Below are 17,989 nucleotides of genomic sequence, written 5' to 3'. Positions count from 1 at the left end.
AACTCCATCAACTGCCCTGGTCAAGTAATTTTAAAATTCTTAGCCTTGTTTTCAAATGCCCCAAACTCCGTGAGCCGTTCGGCAGGATTTACCATACAACCGCCCCCCATGTTTCACCGCGGCGGGAGGCGGGCCATGTTTGGCTGCCTCCTGGGTCCCACCGTTGTCAATAGGGTTTCCCGTCAGCAGGATCGGATGATCCAGTCGGCGTGAATGGCCGGAAACATCTGGCCCTATTTTGCCTATTAACCTTCTGTGTGGCACCTTATTAAACGCCTTTTGGAAATTAGGGTATACTACATCTACTGGCTCCCCTCTATCTACCTTACATCCTCAAAAAACTCTCATTAATTGTCAAACAGGATTTCCCTTTGGTCGAACCATGTTGGAATGATAGTCAACATGGTTTCACTGAAGAAAATTCCTGTTTGGAAAATTTATATGAGCTTTTGTTGTTTTAATTAGTAGGATCGATAGAGGGGAATGTAGTGTATCTGGATTTCCAAAAGGCATTCGTTCGATAAGGTTCCAACAAAATATTGATGGGCATGGTGAGTTTGTGATGCAGTTGGAGATAGAGGATTAGCTAACGGATAGAAATCAGAGAGCGGGTATAATTGCAGCTTTTTCAAGTCAGCAGGCAATGAATTGTAGAGTGCCACAAAGATCAGTGCTGGGGCCTCAACTATTTACAATCTATATTAATGGCTTAGATGAAGAGACAGAGAATAATGTTTAAATTTGCTGATGGTAGCCAGCTAGGTGGAAAGGCAAGTTTTGGGGAGGATAAAGAGAAGCAGCAAAGAGATTTAGACAGGTTAGGTGAGTGGGCAAAAGGATGGCCGATGGATTATAATGTAAGGAAGTGTGAAGTTATTCACTTTGTTTCTACGGCTAAAAGAGCACAATAGTTTTTAACGTGTGAGAAACTTGTAAGTGTTGATGTTCAAAGAGATTTGGGTCTGCTGGTACAAGGAATGCAGAAAATTAGCAGGCAGCTGCAGCAAGCAAGCAGGAAGGCAAATTGCATGGTTGGCCTTTATTGCAAGGAGATGATCGGAGTACAAGAATGAAGAAGTCTTGCTACAATTGTACTCGACTTTGGTGAGGCTACACCTGGGATAACCTGTAGTTTTAGTCTCCATGTTTAAGCAAAGATCAGCTTGCATTGGAGGCTGTGCAGCTCACTAGATTTGTCCCTGGGATTAGTCCTATGAGGAGACTGTGTAAACTGGGTCTATCTTCTCTGGAGTTGGGAAGAATGAGAGAAGATCTCATTGAAACATACAATATTCTGAAGAGGCTTGACAGAGTACACACTGAAAATTTGTTTCCCCTAGCTGGTGGCTGTAGAACATTCCGGTCAGAGTCTTGGGGTAAAGGGCCAATTACCTAAGACCAAGATGAGAAGAAATTTCTTCACTCAAAAGGATATGAATCATTGGAATTCTTTGCGTCAGACGCTTGTGGATGCTCCATCGTTGAATATATTTAAGGCTAGAATAGATAGACTTTTGGTGTCTTGGGGAATCAGGGGGTATGGGGGAGCGGTAGAAAGAATGAGCTGAAGACCAGATCGGCCATGATCATATTGAATGGTGGAGCAGAATTGATGGACTGTATGCTCTACTCCTGTTCCTATTTCTTATGTTCTTATATTCTTAATGCTTGCCTTTGCCCCTCCCAAAATCTGTAATCTGTTCCAGTCTCTCAACCCCCCCCCCCCCCCAAGGTATCTGCGCTTCTCTAATTCTAGCCTCTTGAGCATTTTAATCACTCCACTATTGCTGACTGTGCCTTTAGCTGTTTCGGCCCAAAGCTTCCCTCTCTGCCTGAATGCCGATGGGCGGGATTCTCCGACCCCCCACCGAGTCGGAGAATCGCTGGGGGTCGGCATGAATCCCGCCCCCGCCGTCCTCTGAATTCTCTGGCCCCCCAAAAATCGCCCCAGTGTGAATCGCACCACCCGCCTCGGAGAACGGCGGGGACCGGCGCGATGCAATGGGCCCCGGGGCCGCCCGTATTCTCCGGGCCGCGATGGGCCGAAGTCCCGCCCATTTAACGAGGCTCCCGCCGGCGTATATCAAGGCTTGCCCCGACCGGCGAGACCCAGCTCTGTGGGCGGCCTCAGGGAGGCTTGGGCCGATCTGGCCCGGGCGGGGGGGGGGGGGGGGGGGGGGGGGGGTGCCCCCACGGTGGCCTGGCCCGCAATAAGGGCCCACTGATCCGTGGGCGGGCCTGTGCCGTGGGGCACTCTATTCCTCCGCGTCAGCCTTGTACCGATCCGTGATGGTTGACGCGGAGATGATCCCCCCTGCGCATGCGCTGGGATGACGCCAGCAGATGCTGGCGCTCCCGCGCATGCGCCAACTCGTACCGGCTGGCGGAGACCCTTCGGCGCTGGTTGGCATGGCGCCAAGCCCCTTCTTGCCGGCCGGCGTGGCGCAAACCACTCCAGCGCCGTCCTCGCCCCCGAAGGTGCTGAGGATTCTTCACCTTTGGGGGGGCTCGACGCCGGAGTGGTTCCCGCCAAGGTTTGCGCCGTTTTTTCCATCCCCGACGATTTGCGCAGAATCCCGCCCTATATCTTTTCTCCTTTAAGACACTCTCTGAAGCCAACCTCGTCAACAACGATTTCTGTCATTTTGCCCGGAATCCTTCGGCCGTTCGCTGGTGGCGGGAATCTCCGTTCTTGCTGGCAGTGCCCCCCCTTCTGCGGGTTTCCCGGCGACCTGGGTTGGCTTCAATGAGAATTCCCATTGACAGCGGTGAGTGCAGAAAATCTAACCACCAGCAAACAGCAAGGTGCCTTCCGTTGCCAGGAAATAGGTGGCAGGGAGGCCGGAGAATCCCGGCCAATATGTGATATTTACTTGTGTGACTTGACGCCATACTTTGTTCTGTAGTGCTCCTGTGAAGCATCTTGGAACCTTTTTTTTTTACTTTAAAGGTGTTATATAAATTGAAGGCATATTTAATATTATTAGCATTCCTCTTCAGTGAATAGTTTTAATTATTTATTTTGGTATCAGAAGCAACATTAATTACCCTACTGGCAGAAAGCTACAGCACTTCTTTCTACGTTGCTGGTTAGGGTAAGATAGCAGATTAAAACCACTGGATTCAGTTAATTGTCACACTAATACACTATTGCTACTTTACTCTGTGTGCCAATTGCCAGATTGATCAACTCCAAGGGAAAGAAGTTATCATTATTACGGTATAATCCTCAGTGATATTCCTTTTTTATTTCTCACCGCAGAAAGCTGACAAGAAAGCATTAGAATCTAAAGTGAGTAGAACACTTCTGGATGCAACAGCGCAGCAGCTAAACGCAATGATGCAGGAATTATTGAATAAGGTCTGTGCCCAGGAGAAGGACTGGCAGAAAGTGCTGGAGAAACTTCTTTGCGACATGGACTGCAAGGTAAGAAGATCCAGTATTCTATTGCATATATATTTCGAACCATCAACCTCAGTGGCAACTCCGGAGCCAATGAAATTGCCATCATGTCTAACCTGCCGGAATATGGATTGTTTTATTTTTAAAAAAGAGGTCAATAAAATATTTTTGCTTTCTTCAAACTCAACAATTAATGCACAAGGACACCTGAAAATATGTAAGCAATCACTGTCTGCAGGTGAATTTCAAGCTTCCTGACCTGTTTTAGATTTTTGAGGTATAATGGAGATTTGTGTCACTCGGAACAGCCAGTTCTTTCTGGTCTTTCATCTCTCTCCGTGCGGTAGTTTTGAAGATCGGAGTTTTTTGTTCTGATTTGTGACCTGCTGCTCGAAGTATCCAATCGATTTTTTAGAGCCACGGGGGCAATGCCCTCAAGCGATGCCAGGCAGTCATTGTCCTGTAAGATTAACTCTGCATGGCTCATAAATCAATTTATTATATTTGCTCCTGAGCAGTTCCACATGGCAAAAGCTGTCAGGCCTGTCACTTATGTGAGCTCAAACATGCTGGAAGAGTGTGACAGACTTAAATGCAAACTAGGGAGAATATCAGAGCTGGGACAATTTCTCGGTCTTGAACCTGTCCCTGAGGGGAAACAAATACTGCCCTGGGATTTAAACTGGGGTAACCCCCTTTATTGTCATGGGGACAAGTTCGCTGTCCAATTAAGGTTAGTGGGTGGGATCTTGAAGCTGGGGGGTCAATCAGAGGCTCTCTATCTTGAGAGGAGCTACTGGCTGCAGTAGAAGGTGAGCACCCAACATGGAGGCTCTCATTCCCCAATTTAATTGAAACAATAAGCAAAAAACAAAGCTGAGCCACTATTCTGGCAGTCGACGGGGTGTGGGAGGAGGTGAAAGCCCTCGGCAGGGTGATCTTTGGCTGTACAACCACCATCCAGGCAGGCGAGGAGGGTGTGGTGGCCTGCTGGAACGCTGCCCTTCCCAGTGTGTTACTGAGTCCCTGCAGTTAAAATGCCCCCATCCCACTACCTGCAATTGCCTGTCACGTCAGGAAACTGGAGTCCAACTAGAAAATCCCAATCAGCCTCCTTTTAATGCCCTCATCGGGGCTCTTAATGAGCCAGTATCCAATGTTTTCCGAGCAACGGGGCAATGCCTGGAAGTCATCGTCCTGTAAGAGTTTACTCTGCATGCCTCACAAACCAATGTATTCTATTTGTTTGGTTATCCACATGCTCCCGAGCAGCCCTAAATGTCTAATCTGTAAGGCTTATCACTGTGTGAGCCCTACAAGGCCCCATACCCACCTTGGGCAAATGGCCAGTGTCTGGAAACCAGCATGCCGGTATTTTCAGGCCCCGTTCACCTCTGTGCCTGACCCTGGCAGGGTTGGAAAATACTGCCTTTGTGTTTTCTCTTCACCTATATTTCTGCATTCCATTTTCCCCACTCCGGTTTATTCGCTAGTATTTCAATTCATCCCAGGTGTAAAATTTTTCATTGTTTATTCTACATTTGTTTCCTTTCCTGTTTATGACTATGTAAAAATTTTCTCAGCACCTTCAAAGCTGTTGCTCACTCCTTGACCTTCCATTTAATGGACATGTCAAAGAACCTGAGAAGGAGTTCACATTTTTATTTGTATCTTGGTAATGAAATGTTTTATTTGTTATGGGTCTCGGATGAGAGAACAGAGAGAAAAGCAACATAGAGAGCAAAAAATGAAAATGGTCAATGAAGACATTTGTAAAAGATAATGGTGACAAGGAAATATCAAATTTAATATGCTACACATTGAAATTAAGTGCACGCCTGTTCAGTGGACCCGCTGTGCTATATTTTCTGGATGTACATTTAATGGGTGATTAATCTGATGTTATGGGCGAGGCTTTTCAGAACCCCAAAATGTATCATGGAGTTCAACCAACCTCTCCCTTTAATGGATTTGTTGCTTTTCCGAAAACACGGCGTTTTCCCTAGGAGTGGGATTACAATTATGGACACGTGGGTTTTTAAACACAAAACACTGTTTATTCCATGAACTCAACTTAATATCTTAAATAAACATTGGATCTCTTAACACCCCTTACTTCAAAGATACTCAGAAAATATTGCAACAGTAAATAAGTCCTTAAAATGTTCCTCCAAACTTCCAAGAGACTTAACACCTTAAACAGTATCACATCAGGTTAAAGGATATATATTTTTTCTGTAGAATGGCAGAGATATATTAGCTTGGTTGATTTCAGCTCCAGCACCTTGTTTTTGTCCCTGCAGCTCTCTGGACACACACAGACACACCCGAAGCTGCTTTCTCAAACCTGGTTTTCTCCCTTCAAGCACTCACAGCAAACCAGAACGTCTCAAGCTGCTGTCTCAAACTGGCTTTCTACTTTTAAACTGCTCACAGCAAAACAGCCAGGCACTTTTAAACTGCTTTCAGCAAAACGAGCCAGGCACTTTTTAAATTGCAAAACCCAAACTGCAAAATGGCTGAACTAAGCGGAGCTCCACCCACTCTATGACATCACTGTTTTCTTAAAGGTACATTGCTTAAACTTCCATTTCTTAAAGGCACTCTCGCATGACACCTCCCCCCAAGAAAAACAATAATCCATCAACTTCAAGATGGTTTCATTTTTCACTTTTGCACCATCCGCTAAGAAATGTACACAGTAAATATACCTTTTCGTTTTTTTTAAAAAACAACGCATGCAAACAGGTATAATAATATAGTCCATTTTTCTTTGCTCTTCTTCCTCCAACCGAAATCCTTCTCGATTGACAGTCTCTTTGAACAAAGTCTCTGCACGATCCATCCATTCCTCTACTCCTCGGCATTTCTCTTTAGAATCTGGGGCGAGATTCTCCGACCCCCCGCCGGGTCGGAGAATCGCCGGGGGCTGGCGTGAATCCCGTCCCCACTGGTTGCCGAATTCTCCGGCACCAGAAATTCGGCGGGGGCGGGAATCGCGCCGCGCCGCGGACCGGATGGGCGGAAGTCCCGCTGCTAAAATGCCTGTCCCGCCAGCGTAGATTAAACCACCTACCTTACCGGCGGGACAAGGCGGCGCGGGCGGGCTCCGGGGTCCTGGGGGGGGCGCGGGGCGACCTGGCCCCGGGGGGGTGCCCCCACGGTGGCCTGGCCCGCGATCGGGGCCCACCGATCCGCGGGCGGGCCTGTGCCGTGGGGGCACTCTTTCCCTTCCGCCTTCGCCACGGTCTCCACCATGGCGGAGACGGAAGAGACTCCCTCTACTGCGCATGCGCGGGAATGCCGTCAGCGGCCACTAACGCTCCCGCGCATGCGCCGCCCGGAGATGTCATTTCCGCGCCAGCTGAAATTCGTCCGGCGCAGGCCTAGCCCCTTAATGTTGGGGCTTGGGCCCCCCCAAGATGCGGAGCATTCCGCACCTTTGGGGCGGCGCGATGCCCGACTGATTTGCGCCGTTTTGGACGCCAGTCGGCAGACATCGCGCCGATACCAGAGAATTTCGCCCCAGATACTTCGGGCGAAATTCTCCCCCAACGGCGGGATGTCCGCCGACTGGCGCCAAAGCCGGCGCCAATCAGACGGGCATCGCGCCGGCCCAAAGGTGCGGAATGCTCCGCATCTTTGGCGGCCTAGCCCCAACATTGAGGGGCTAGGCCGACGCATGAGGGATTTTTGCCCCGCCAGCTGGCGGAAATGGCGTTTGTTTCCCCGCCAGCTGGCGCGGAAATGCGGCGCATGCGCGGGAGCGTCAGCGGCCGCTGTTAGTTTCCCGGTGCATGCGCGGGAGCGTCAGCGGCCGCTGTCAGTTTCCCACGCATGCGCAGTGGGGAGTCTCTTCCGCCTCCGCCATGGTGGAGGCCGTGGCGGAGGCGGAAGGGAAAGAGTGCCCCCACGGCACAGGCCCGCCCGCGGATCGGTGGGCCCCGATCGCGGGCCAGGCCACCGTGGGGGCACCCCCCGGGATCAGATCGCCCCGCGCCCCCCCCCAGGACCCCGGAGCCCGCCCACGCCGCCTGGTCCCGCCGGTAAATACCAGGTTTGATTTACGCCGGCGGGACAGGCAATTTCTGGGCGGGACTTCGGCCCATCCGGGCCGGAGAATCCAACTGGGGGTCCCGCCAACCGGCGCAGCCGGATTCCTGCCCCCGCCCAATTTCCGGGAGCAGAGACTTCGGCGGGGGCGGGGGAGGGATTCACGGTGGCCAACGGCCATTCTCCGACCCGGCGGGGGGTCGGAGAATGACGCCCTTTAGTTCAATCTGACCACAGAGTCCCTTGCAATTCTCCAATACAGGAGCATTGATGATCACAGTTTTCAGGCAGTCAAATGCCTGTTGAAAGTCCGCTGTCCCTTGAAACTTTTGACGTTTCTTGAGCAAGTCCATCAGTGGAGTAATCACGTCACAAAACCTTTGCACAACTGTTCGATCAAATTCATTCATGCCAGGAGATCGCATTATTTCCCTTCGTCTTGAGGATAATGGAAACTCCGCAAGGAAAGTGATTTGGGCTTCTCCAAATTTGCTTTCGGCTAGGTTCATCACCAAACCCGTCTCCTGAAGTCAATCGAAGAACTCCCTACGATGTTTTCAATGTTCTTTCCAAGTCTGGAAGTTGGAAATAAAAGCAGATTGTCCCACTTTCTCCATGCAATCCTTCAATGGTGGGACTGGATAAGAGTCCGTTCTTGTAACCGCCTTTCGATAGTCCACACACAACCGTTGGGTACCGTCTGGTTTAAGTACCATCACTATTGGTGAACTCCATTGGCTGCAACCCACTTCAATTATGCCATTCTTCAGCCTACTCTCAATTTCTCTGTTAACCTGTGCCAATTTTAAAGGGTTAAGTCTATATGGATGTTGTTTGATCGGAACAGCATTTCCCACGTCTACATCATGTATAGCCATTTTAGTACTTCCCAATTTATCTCTACAAACTTGCCCATGTGATATCAATAACTCTTTCAGGTCAGTTCGTTTTTCCTCTGGAAGGTAACTTAACAATTCATCCCAATTTTTAAGAGCATCCTAATTTTCCAATTTAATTTGAGGTATGCCAAATTCACAGTCATGTGGATTTGGTTTGTCACTTTGAGTTAGAATCATTAAAACCTCCTTTTTCTCTCCTTCCCTTTCAAATGACCTTTTAAGCATATTCACAAGACACACTCGGTGAGCCTTCCTTCTATCTGGTGTTTTTACCACATAATTCACCTCACTTAATTTCCTTTCAATCTGATACGGAAATCCCCTACCACTGGTAACAACACTAAAACTTTATCCCCACTGGCAAAACTACGAACTTTGGATTTCTTGTCCGCTACCCGTTTCATCACATTTTGTGCAACTTTCAAATGTTGTCTAGCTAATTCATCTGCTCTATTTAATCGTTCCCTAAAATTTGACACGTAATCCAATAGTGTAATTTCCGATTTCTCACCCACCAATTTCTCCTTAATCAATTTAAGTGGTCCTCTTACCTCATGACCAAAAATTAGTTCAAAAGGACTAAATTTGGTAGACTCATTAGGTGCATCCCTAATTGCAAACAATATGAATGGAATTCCTTTATCCCAATCCTCTGGATAATCTTGACAATACACCCTCAACATTGTCTTTAATGTCTGATGCCACCTTCCTAACACTCCCTGCGATTCTGGATGGTACGCAGTTGATTTAAATTGTTTTATTCCTAAGCGATCCATAACTTCTTTGAATAACTTTGAAGTAAAATTTATTCCTTGATCCGATTGAATTTCTGTGGGTAGTCCATATCTAGTAAAGAATTTAAGTAACTCCTCCACAATCCTTTTAGCTGTAATATTACGTACTGGAATGGCCTCTGGGAATCTAGTAGACACATCCATTACAGTCAAAAGATATTGATTCCCACTTTTTGTTTTAGGAAGCAGTCCTACACAATCGATTAGGACCCTTGTAAAAAGGTTCCTCAAATGCTGGAATGTGTATTAAGGACGCTGGTTTTATCACTGCTTGAGTTTTCCCTATCCCTTGACATGTGTGACATGATTGACAAAATTTAACTACATCTTTATGTAGTCCAGGCCAATAAAAATGTTTCTGGATTTTAGCTTGAGTTTTCCTTATTCCCAAATGACCTCCCACTGGTACCTCATGTGCAACTCGCAACACCTCCTTTCTATACCCTACCGGCAATACTACTTGATGAACTTCTGCCCATTTTTCATCCGCCTGCATATGTACAGGTCTCCATTTTCTCATCAAGACATCATTTTTACGGTAATAACACTGGCATACTCTCAGATTCCTCTTCCGTATATGCTTTCTGATATATCTGTTTTATTTCTACATCTTTCTGTTGTAACTCCGCCAATTTTCCTGAACTAATAATATCCGCCTCATCCTCCACCTGTTCTTGTTCTTTTTCAGCCACCTGATCAAAAATGGTTTCTGATAATTGAACTTCAACTTCATCTTCACTCTTTGATTTCTCCTCTTATTTTTACCTGTGACTTTGCGACCTTGTTACTGCACAATCCGGAAAAATCCCAGGATATTCGTCCTTCAACACTTCAGTTGTCCGATTTTCCACTGGCTTATCAACCACAGTAGGCATCACTCCCACCTGCGATCCAGCTATATCATTACCCAAGATAAACTGTATTCCTGGACAAGATAGTTTATCTATTACTCCTACTACCACTTCACCACTCTTCACTGGACTTTCCAACCTTACCTTATATATAATCACCCTGAATTCCACATATCACCACCTTTTCTGGCAGCATTCTTCCCAAACTACATAATTCCTCATCTCTTATCATTAAAGATTGACTAGCCCCTGTATCTCTTAAAATTGTGACTTCTTTGCCTGCTCCTCCTGATAGTTACACACGAGTAAACATTACCCACAGAAGTAAATTTGTTAAAGACATCTGGCACCTTCTTAACAATTACTTCTTGACCAGGCTGTACAATCGTTTGCACCTCCTTCGCTTCCCTTGAGCTTTCCTTTACCACTCTAACAAACCCCACTGTCTTATCCTGTTTTACCACATCAGCCTGCCCAGTGCTTTTCTTCAACCACCAACACTGTGACTTTACATGGCCTAGTTAATTACATCTGAAACTTTTCATTTCTTTTCCACCCTCCTGGATTTCTTTTTTAATCTGAGGTACACGCTCTTTATTGTCTCCCATCAGATCACCTTTACCTTTACCACTTGAGTATTTCTCATGTCCCCAGTTTCTATCCCTCACCGGCTGAAACTGATGTCGGAAACCAATCTTTGATTTATGAACTAATTCATAATCATCTGCCATTTCCGCTGCTAATCTCGCAGTTTTAACCCTCTGCTCTTCAACATGAGTTCTCACGACATCAGGAATTGAATTTTAAAACTCCTCCAAAAGTATAATTTCTCTGAGAGCTTCATACTTTTGGTCTATTTTCAAAACCCTTATCCACCTATCAAAATTACTCTGTTTGAGCCTTTCAAACTCCATGTATGTTAGACCAAATTCTTTCCTTAAATTTCTAAACCTTTGTCTGTAAGCTTCAGGCACTAGTTCATATGCACCTGAGATGGATTTCTTCACCTCATACGTTCCAGATACCTCCTCCGGTAGTGATGCAAACACTTCACTAGTTCTACCTACCAGCTTTGTTTGAATCAGTAACACCCACATGTCCTGTGACCATTTCATTTGTTTAGCTACCTTCTCAAATGAAATGATGGACACGTGGGTTTTTAAACACAAAACACTGTTTATTCCATGAACTCAAACTTAACATCTTAAATAAACATTGGATCTCTTAACACCCCTTACTTCAAAGATAACTCAGAAAATATTGCAACAGTAAATAAGTCCTTAAAATGTTCCTTCAAACTTCCAAGAGACTTAACACCTTTAAACAGTATCACATCAGGTTAAAGGATATATATATTTTCTGTAGAATGGCAGAGATATATTAGCTTGGTTGATTTCAGCTCCAGCACCTTGTTTTTTCCCTGTAGCTCTCTGGACACACACAGACACACCCGAAGCTGCTTTCTCAAACCTGGCTTTCTCCCTTCAAGCACTCACAGCAAACCAGAACTTCTCAAGCTGCTGTCTCAAACTGGCCTTCTACTTTTAAACTGCTCACAGCAAAACAGCCAGGCACTTTTAAACTGCTCTCAGCAAAACCAGCCAGGCACTTTTTAAATTGCAAAATCCAAACTGCAAAATGGCTGAACTAAGCTGAGCTCCACTTTTGTGAGGGCCACGAAGAATCCAGCATGAGTTTCAAGGATACAAAGAAATACCATTTATTTACAATAACATATATATAAAACAGCAGCAGCAACTCCACTTGCTGGTTCCAAACTAGCCAGCTTTATTTATACAGGGAGTCTGCTAATGATTTCTCCGCCCCCCTCAATGGGGAAGCTCATACTCCAACAGGATTGTGGGATTGTCATTAGTCCCCAGCCAATGGTAAGCAGGCAGGTTATAACATCCCCCCCCCCTCCCCCCCAAAGTCCAAGGAATCCACCGAAGACCCTGGCGAAGGAGGGCGTCGGACTCGTTTTGCCGCAGGCCGGACACCATTTGCACGAGGCGCTGGATCGGGCGGCGTGTAACGCGACGGAGACCGGCGCTTCCGTGATGAACGGCGTAACGGTTGTACATCCACGGCCCGTGGGCCCGAGGATTCCCCTTCTGATGCGTCCTGTGTCTCCATCCCGGAGTCAGAGCCTGCTGCCTCCGTCACCTCGCGTCTCTATCTCCATTCGGTTCTGTAACGACCTGCGCAGGCTTTGAGTGGGGCACCAGAGGAAGATTGTGAGGACTACTTTCCATTGTCTCTGGTCTTGGTGGCTGTAGAAATGAGCTCCTGGGTCGGGGAATCTTTGGAAGGGATAGTCTTCTGGACCGAACGTGGTCTACATGTTTGCGCTGGAGGCGACCCTGGGCTTGCACCTGGTGAGATATAGGGCCCATTTGGCGAATGATTACGCCAGGGACCCACTGGGCACCACCAGCAAAATTGCGAACGAACACTGGGTCACCGGGCGCAAACTGCCGAATCAGCCGATGCCGAGAAAAACCCCGTCCCTGCCGTTCTTGTGTGCGGCGTACTTTTGCGCCAGTGTCCGGGAAAACCATACTAAGGCAGGTGCGTAGTCTCCGGCCCATTAGGAGTTCTGCGGGAGCTACCCCAGTCACCGCATGGGGGTGGTCCTATACGAAAACAAAAAGTGAGCCAGTCTCGTGTCCACTGACGCGGAAGACTGCTTCTTTAGGCCTCGTTTGAATGTCTGCACTGCGCGCTCTGCCAACCCATTTGAAGCCGGGTGGTAAGGGGCAGTGCGGATATGGCGTATGCCGTTCACCTTCATGAACTTCGCAAACTCCTCACTGGTGAATGGAGTGCTGTTATCCGTGACCAGCACCTCGGGGAGGCCATGCGTACTAAAGGACAAACGCATCTTCTCAATTGTTGCGCAGGACATTGTGCCTAGCATCTCTATGCACCTCTAGCCATTTAGACTGGGCGTCGATTAATAAAAAGGAACATGGATCCTTGAAAAGGGCCGGCAAAATCCGCATGCAAGCGCGCCCAAGGCCGCCCTGGCCATTCCCATTGATGTAGGGGCGCGGCCGGCGGTAGCTTCTGGTGCTCCTGACAAATGGAGCAGTTTTAGGCCACCCTCTCAATGCGTTCTCGGCGTTGAGACCTGGCCATCAAACATAACTCCGGGTCAACATTTTCATTTTGGTCACACCTGGATGCCCATTGTGCAAGTCTCTTAGTATCAGCTCCTGTCGTTTTTTCAGGACAATCACATGCGTCCCCCACAAGAGGATGCCGTCTTCCACGCTGAATTCTGACAGCTTGGAGGAAAATGCCTGCAACTCACCTGGGAGCTATTTATGCTGCCCGCCATACAGGACTATGTGTCGAACCTTTGACAGGACTGGCTCCGTCTGGGTCCACTCACGGATCTGTGTTGCCGTGACGGGCAAGGTGTCCATAAAATTTAGTGTTGCAACCACCTCACCGGTCATGGGGGTCGGCATGGGGCCGGTCGATAAAGGCAATCGGCTCAGTGCGTCGGCATTCGCTATCTGGGTTCCTTGTTTGTGCTCCAGAGAATATTCGTATGCAGCGAGCAACAAAGCCCAGCGCTGGATCCGTGCAGGAGCAATGGGTGGTATTGGCTTATCCTCTCTGAAAAGTCCCAGCAGAGGCTTATGATCAATCACGATAGTGAAGTGGCGGCCATACACGTACTGGTGGAAACGTTTCACCGCAAAGACCACTGCCAGGCCCTCCTTCTCGATCTGTGTTTTCCGCTGCAGCCAATGTGCGGGAGGCGAAAACTACCGGCCGCTCGGCCCCGTTCTCCATCTTGTGGGACAGGCCGGCCCCAATACCATACGGGGATGCATCACAAGTGACGAGCAAAGGCTTTCCAGGATCATAGTGGGTTAGTAACCCAGACGACGACAATTGTTGCTTTACTCGCCGGAAAGCGGTTCCTTGCGGCTGACCCCAAACCCAGGTGTGATTTTTCTTTTGCAGAAGATGCAACGGGGCCAGCGTAGTTGCCAGATTGGAGAGGAACTTCCCGTAGTAGCTTACGAGGCCGAGATAAGAACAAAGATGCAAAGTGTCAGTCCCGCGGGGCGGGGACCTGTTGAACCGCGCGTACCTTCTCTGCGACGGGGTGCAAACCTTCGCGGTCCACCCGGTAACCCAGGTAGACTACTTACTTCACCTGAAAGACGCACTTTGTGTGACGTGAACGGACTCCAGCCTCCGAAAAGCGTCTAAGGACAGCCTCCAGATTTTCCAAATGTTTCTGCTCCGACGTCCCTGTGATCAAAACTAGACAGCGACATGCGGTAAACCTCTCAAAATGCCCTCCATAACGCGTTTAAAAATAGCGCAGGCAGAGAATACTCCAAAGGGGAAACGTGTATATTCATACAGGCCCCGGTGTGTATTAGTTGTTACATATGGTCGGGAGGCAGGGTCCAGCTCCAACTGTAGGTAGGGGTGACTCATATCTAATTTTGTGAATGAGAGTCCACCTGCAAGCTTCGCGTAGAGATCCTCTATGCGAGGCATTGGATATCGGTTGAGTCGGGAAGCCGTATTCACTGTAAGTTTATAGTCGCCGCACAAGCGAACTGTGGCATCTAGCTTTATTACAGGTACAATTGGTGCTGCCCACTCAGAGAAACGGACGGGCCTGATAATACCCAAAGTTTCCAAATGAGTGAGCTCTCCTTCTACCTTCTCGAGCAAGGCATAAGGCACCGGGCGCGCCCAGAAATAGCGCGGTGTGGCTCCTGGTTCGACTTGGATACAGGCTACAGGCTTTTATTTTCCCCAAACCGGGCTGGAATACATCTGGGTATCGTCCTAGCACCTCAGTCAACCCTCCAGAAACTGTTTGGAGGATGTGCTGCCACTGCAAGCGCAAATGGTGCAACCAGTCCCGACCCAGCCGCGCACCATGATAAGTGTGAAATGCCCCTCCAAGCGTCCATAAACAACAGGGGTCATCGTAGTTCATGCAATGTCCAATGGTTCCCCCGTGTAGATAGCCAACCTGGCCTGTGTGTCGGTTAATGTAAGGGTCTGTATACCCTGCTTGATGCGGTCGAATGTCCTCTGGGCGATCACGGAGACCGCTGCACCAGTGTCCAACTCCATCTCAAGCGGGTGACCATTGACCCATACTGTCACCTTAATGGGGGCCACACGAGGAGCTGCCATACAATGCAGCTGCAGGCAGTCATCCTCAGTCTCCATGTCCTCAGGAGTAGTCGCCGCAGGTTCATCCACATGGAAGGTACGGCCCCTGGGCTGGTCCCAGTTTCGGTCGGAACGACGGCGCCTGTGGCGCTCCCAGCACCGGCGTCCGCGACGGGGTCGGTGCCTACAAGTCTGACACGGACATGGCTCCTCATCCATTGGTTCTGGAGAAGGCTCCCTTCAGGGAGGAATGTCCGACGGCCACTGGCGTCGATCCGGACGTTGCCTCGCCCAAGGTATCGCAGGAGTGCGGAGGGACGTTTTCGGACGGAAGGGGTTGCGCCCCAAGGCATGCACTTCCATTCCCTGTAGCTCCTGCACTCCTCGTTCTGTGCTCTCTCGGGACAATACTATTTGAATGGCCTGTTGAAAAGTCAATTTTGGCTGAGCTAACAAATTTCTCTGGTGGCCGCATTGTTAACACCGCAAACCAAACGGTCGCGTAACATTTCTGTCAAGGTCTCACCATAGTCACAGTACTCCGCAATCCTGCGTAGCCTGGATAGAAAGTTGGCAAGGGATTCTCCTGGGGTCCTCTCAGCGGTATTAAACCGGTAACGCTGGACTATCGTGGACGGGGTTGGGTTAAAATGCTGCCCCACTAAATTCACAAATTCATCAAACGTTTTGGTGTCCGGCGCAGCTGGGTACGTAAGACTCCTAATCACCCCAAACGTATGCGGGCCGCAGGCGGTGAGCAAATGACCACCTGGCGCTCGTTTTCGGTGATATTGTTTGCCCGGAAATAGTAACGCATCCATTGTGCGTACTGGTTCCAGCTTTCCAGCGCAGCATCAAAAACATCCAAACGTCTGTACAGAGGCATGGTGTAATAGAAAACAACTTCCAACCTGTCCAACAAAAATCCAGGGAGGTGGCTTCAGCAGTGTAGACAGCTATTCACTTTAACCCTCGTCGCCAGTTTTGTGAGGGCCACAAAGGATCCAGCACGAGTTTCAAGGATACAAAGAAATAACATTTATTTACAATAACATATATACACAGCAGCAGCAATTCCACTTGCTGCTTACTCCTTCCTGCTGGTTCCAAACTGGCCAGCTTTATTTATTCAGGGAGTCTGCTAATGATTTCTCCGCCCCCCTCATTGGGGAAGCTCATACTCCCACACAGGATTGTGGGATTGTCATTAGTCCCCAGCCAATGGTAAGCAGGCAGGTTGTAACATCCACCCATTCTATGACATCACTGTTTTCTTAAAGGTACATTGCTTAAACATCCATGTCTTAAATGCACTCTCGCATGACACTGACAAAATTCGGACTACGTGAAATCCAAATTAATTCTCTTTTAACAGCTGGACCGAATGGAGCTGGACCCTTTAAAGAAACAATTGGAAGACAGGTGGAAACAGCTGAAAAAGCAGCTGAGGAGTGGCCCGAATATTGATGCAGATTCTGCTGCTGGATTCAGGAAGTGAGTGAATTGAATGTAGGTTCAAATAAAACACAGAAAAACATCATTTTCTGGGGATAGAAATGACTAGGAGTAAGAACTTCCCCAGATGTTCCCTGAGCTGCTGCTGCCACATATTTGGGAGAATTCCAAAGGTTCACCACCTCTTCAACGAAGACATTCCTCATCATCTGAGTCCTAACTGGCCTTGCCCCTCATTCTGAGACTGTGTCCCCTGGTTCTACACTCACCAGCCAGAGGAACCTTCCTTCCTGAACCTATCCTGTTCAGCCCCTTAAGAATCCTATAAGTTTCTAGTTCATTCACAAATATGTATCGAGTTGGTCATTTAAAAAATGAAATGTTTGAGAATAAAACCTTTTGAAATCAAAACACTGCAAAACATAACAATATGAACTGAAAGGTTGTATTAAAAATAGTACAGATAAATGATATTGATATTACCTTGGTGAAATTTGGCACAGTTAACCTGTCTAACTGTTATATCATCCAATTCTAGACAGTTACTCGAGCGATTCAAGTGCATTTCCTGTGCGAAATCTACAAGGGTATTAGCAGGGCCGTAAGTAAATATATTTTAATAAGGTTCCATGATATAGTTTGAAGTTGGTCTTTAAAAGTTGGAGCTGATTTGGATATCAGAAAATGTTGACTATTGTCAACTATTGCTAACTATTGTCTTGCATTTTATTGCTTGGTGATTTAGAGGGGCAATTAAGGTGCAGTGTAAATCTCTCTGTTTTTCTGCATTTAACTCCAATTTTCTTGGAATTCTGCAATTTTGCCATGTGATCAGAAATCTTGAAGATTGGGAGGCCGGTGTGCTTTCTCTGCTGTGCTGTGACACCATTGTTTATGGTTGGTAAGGCCACGTTTGTCCTCAGCTTTATGGCCTGGATTCCTTTCAGGCAGAAGCATCTCCTGGTTCACAGTACATTGCTTTATCAGGGGCGGTCCCTGAGATTCGCTGCATCCAGTGAAGCACTGTCACCCCATCTTCAAAAGCAAAACACTGTGCATGTTGCAAATCTGAAGTGAAAACAGAAAATGCTGGGAAATTCTGAGCAAATGTGGCAGCATCTGTGGAGAGAGAAACAGAACAATTGGTTCAGATCGAGGAACTTGCAGCATCAAGTACACAATGAAGAGGAGGAGTCGACAGGCCCTATGTGCCTACATTCTGCCCCGCTAAGTCAGCGCTCTCATTCCCCACTTACTGTCCCATAATCCTTCCTACTCTTGCTACAATCACCATCCGGTTACCCTCCTGCACTCAAAACGTATCCTTCTTGCTGTCCCTTCTCCACAGAGTCAAATACTGACCGCATCTCC

At 47.9% G+C, this 17,989-nt stretch overlaps 1 protein-coding gene across 1 annotated transcript in view; it reads left to right on the top strand.

Annotated features, from left to right (window-relative positions):
• The window catches only part of LOC140394020 (uncharacterized), a 186,087-nt gene that overhangs the window by 79,297 nt on the left and 88,801 nt on the right, over window positions 1-17,989 (top strand). The window contains exons 10-12 of the mRNA XM_072480791.1: window positions 3,263-3,427; window positions 16,539-16,657; window positions 17,157-17,219. Coding sequence (XP_072336892.1) covers window positions 3,263-3,427; window positions 16,539-16,657; window positions 17,157-17,219 — 347 coding nt within the window. The remainder of the gene's footprint in view (window positions 1-3,262; window positions 3,428-16,538; window positions 16,658-17,156; window positions 17,220-17,989) is intronic.

The sequence above is a fragment of the Scyliorhinus torazame genome, chromosome 17, assembly GCF_047496885.1.
Source record: "Scyliorhinus torazame isolate Kashiwa2021f chromosome 17, sScyTor2.1, whole genome shotgun sequence".
In the NCBI taxonomy this organism is placed as follows: Eukaryota; Metazoa; Chordata; class Chondrichthyes; order Carcharhiniformes; family Scyliorhinidae; genus Scyliorhinus; species Scyliorhinus torazame.
The sequence above is the reverse complement of the archived record's forward strand: the minus strand, read 5'-3'. Positions and strand labels throughout refer to the sequence as shown.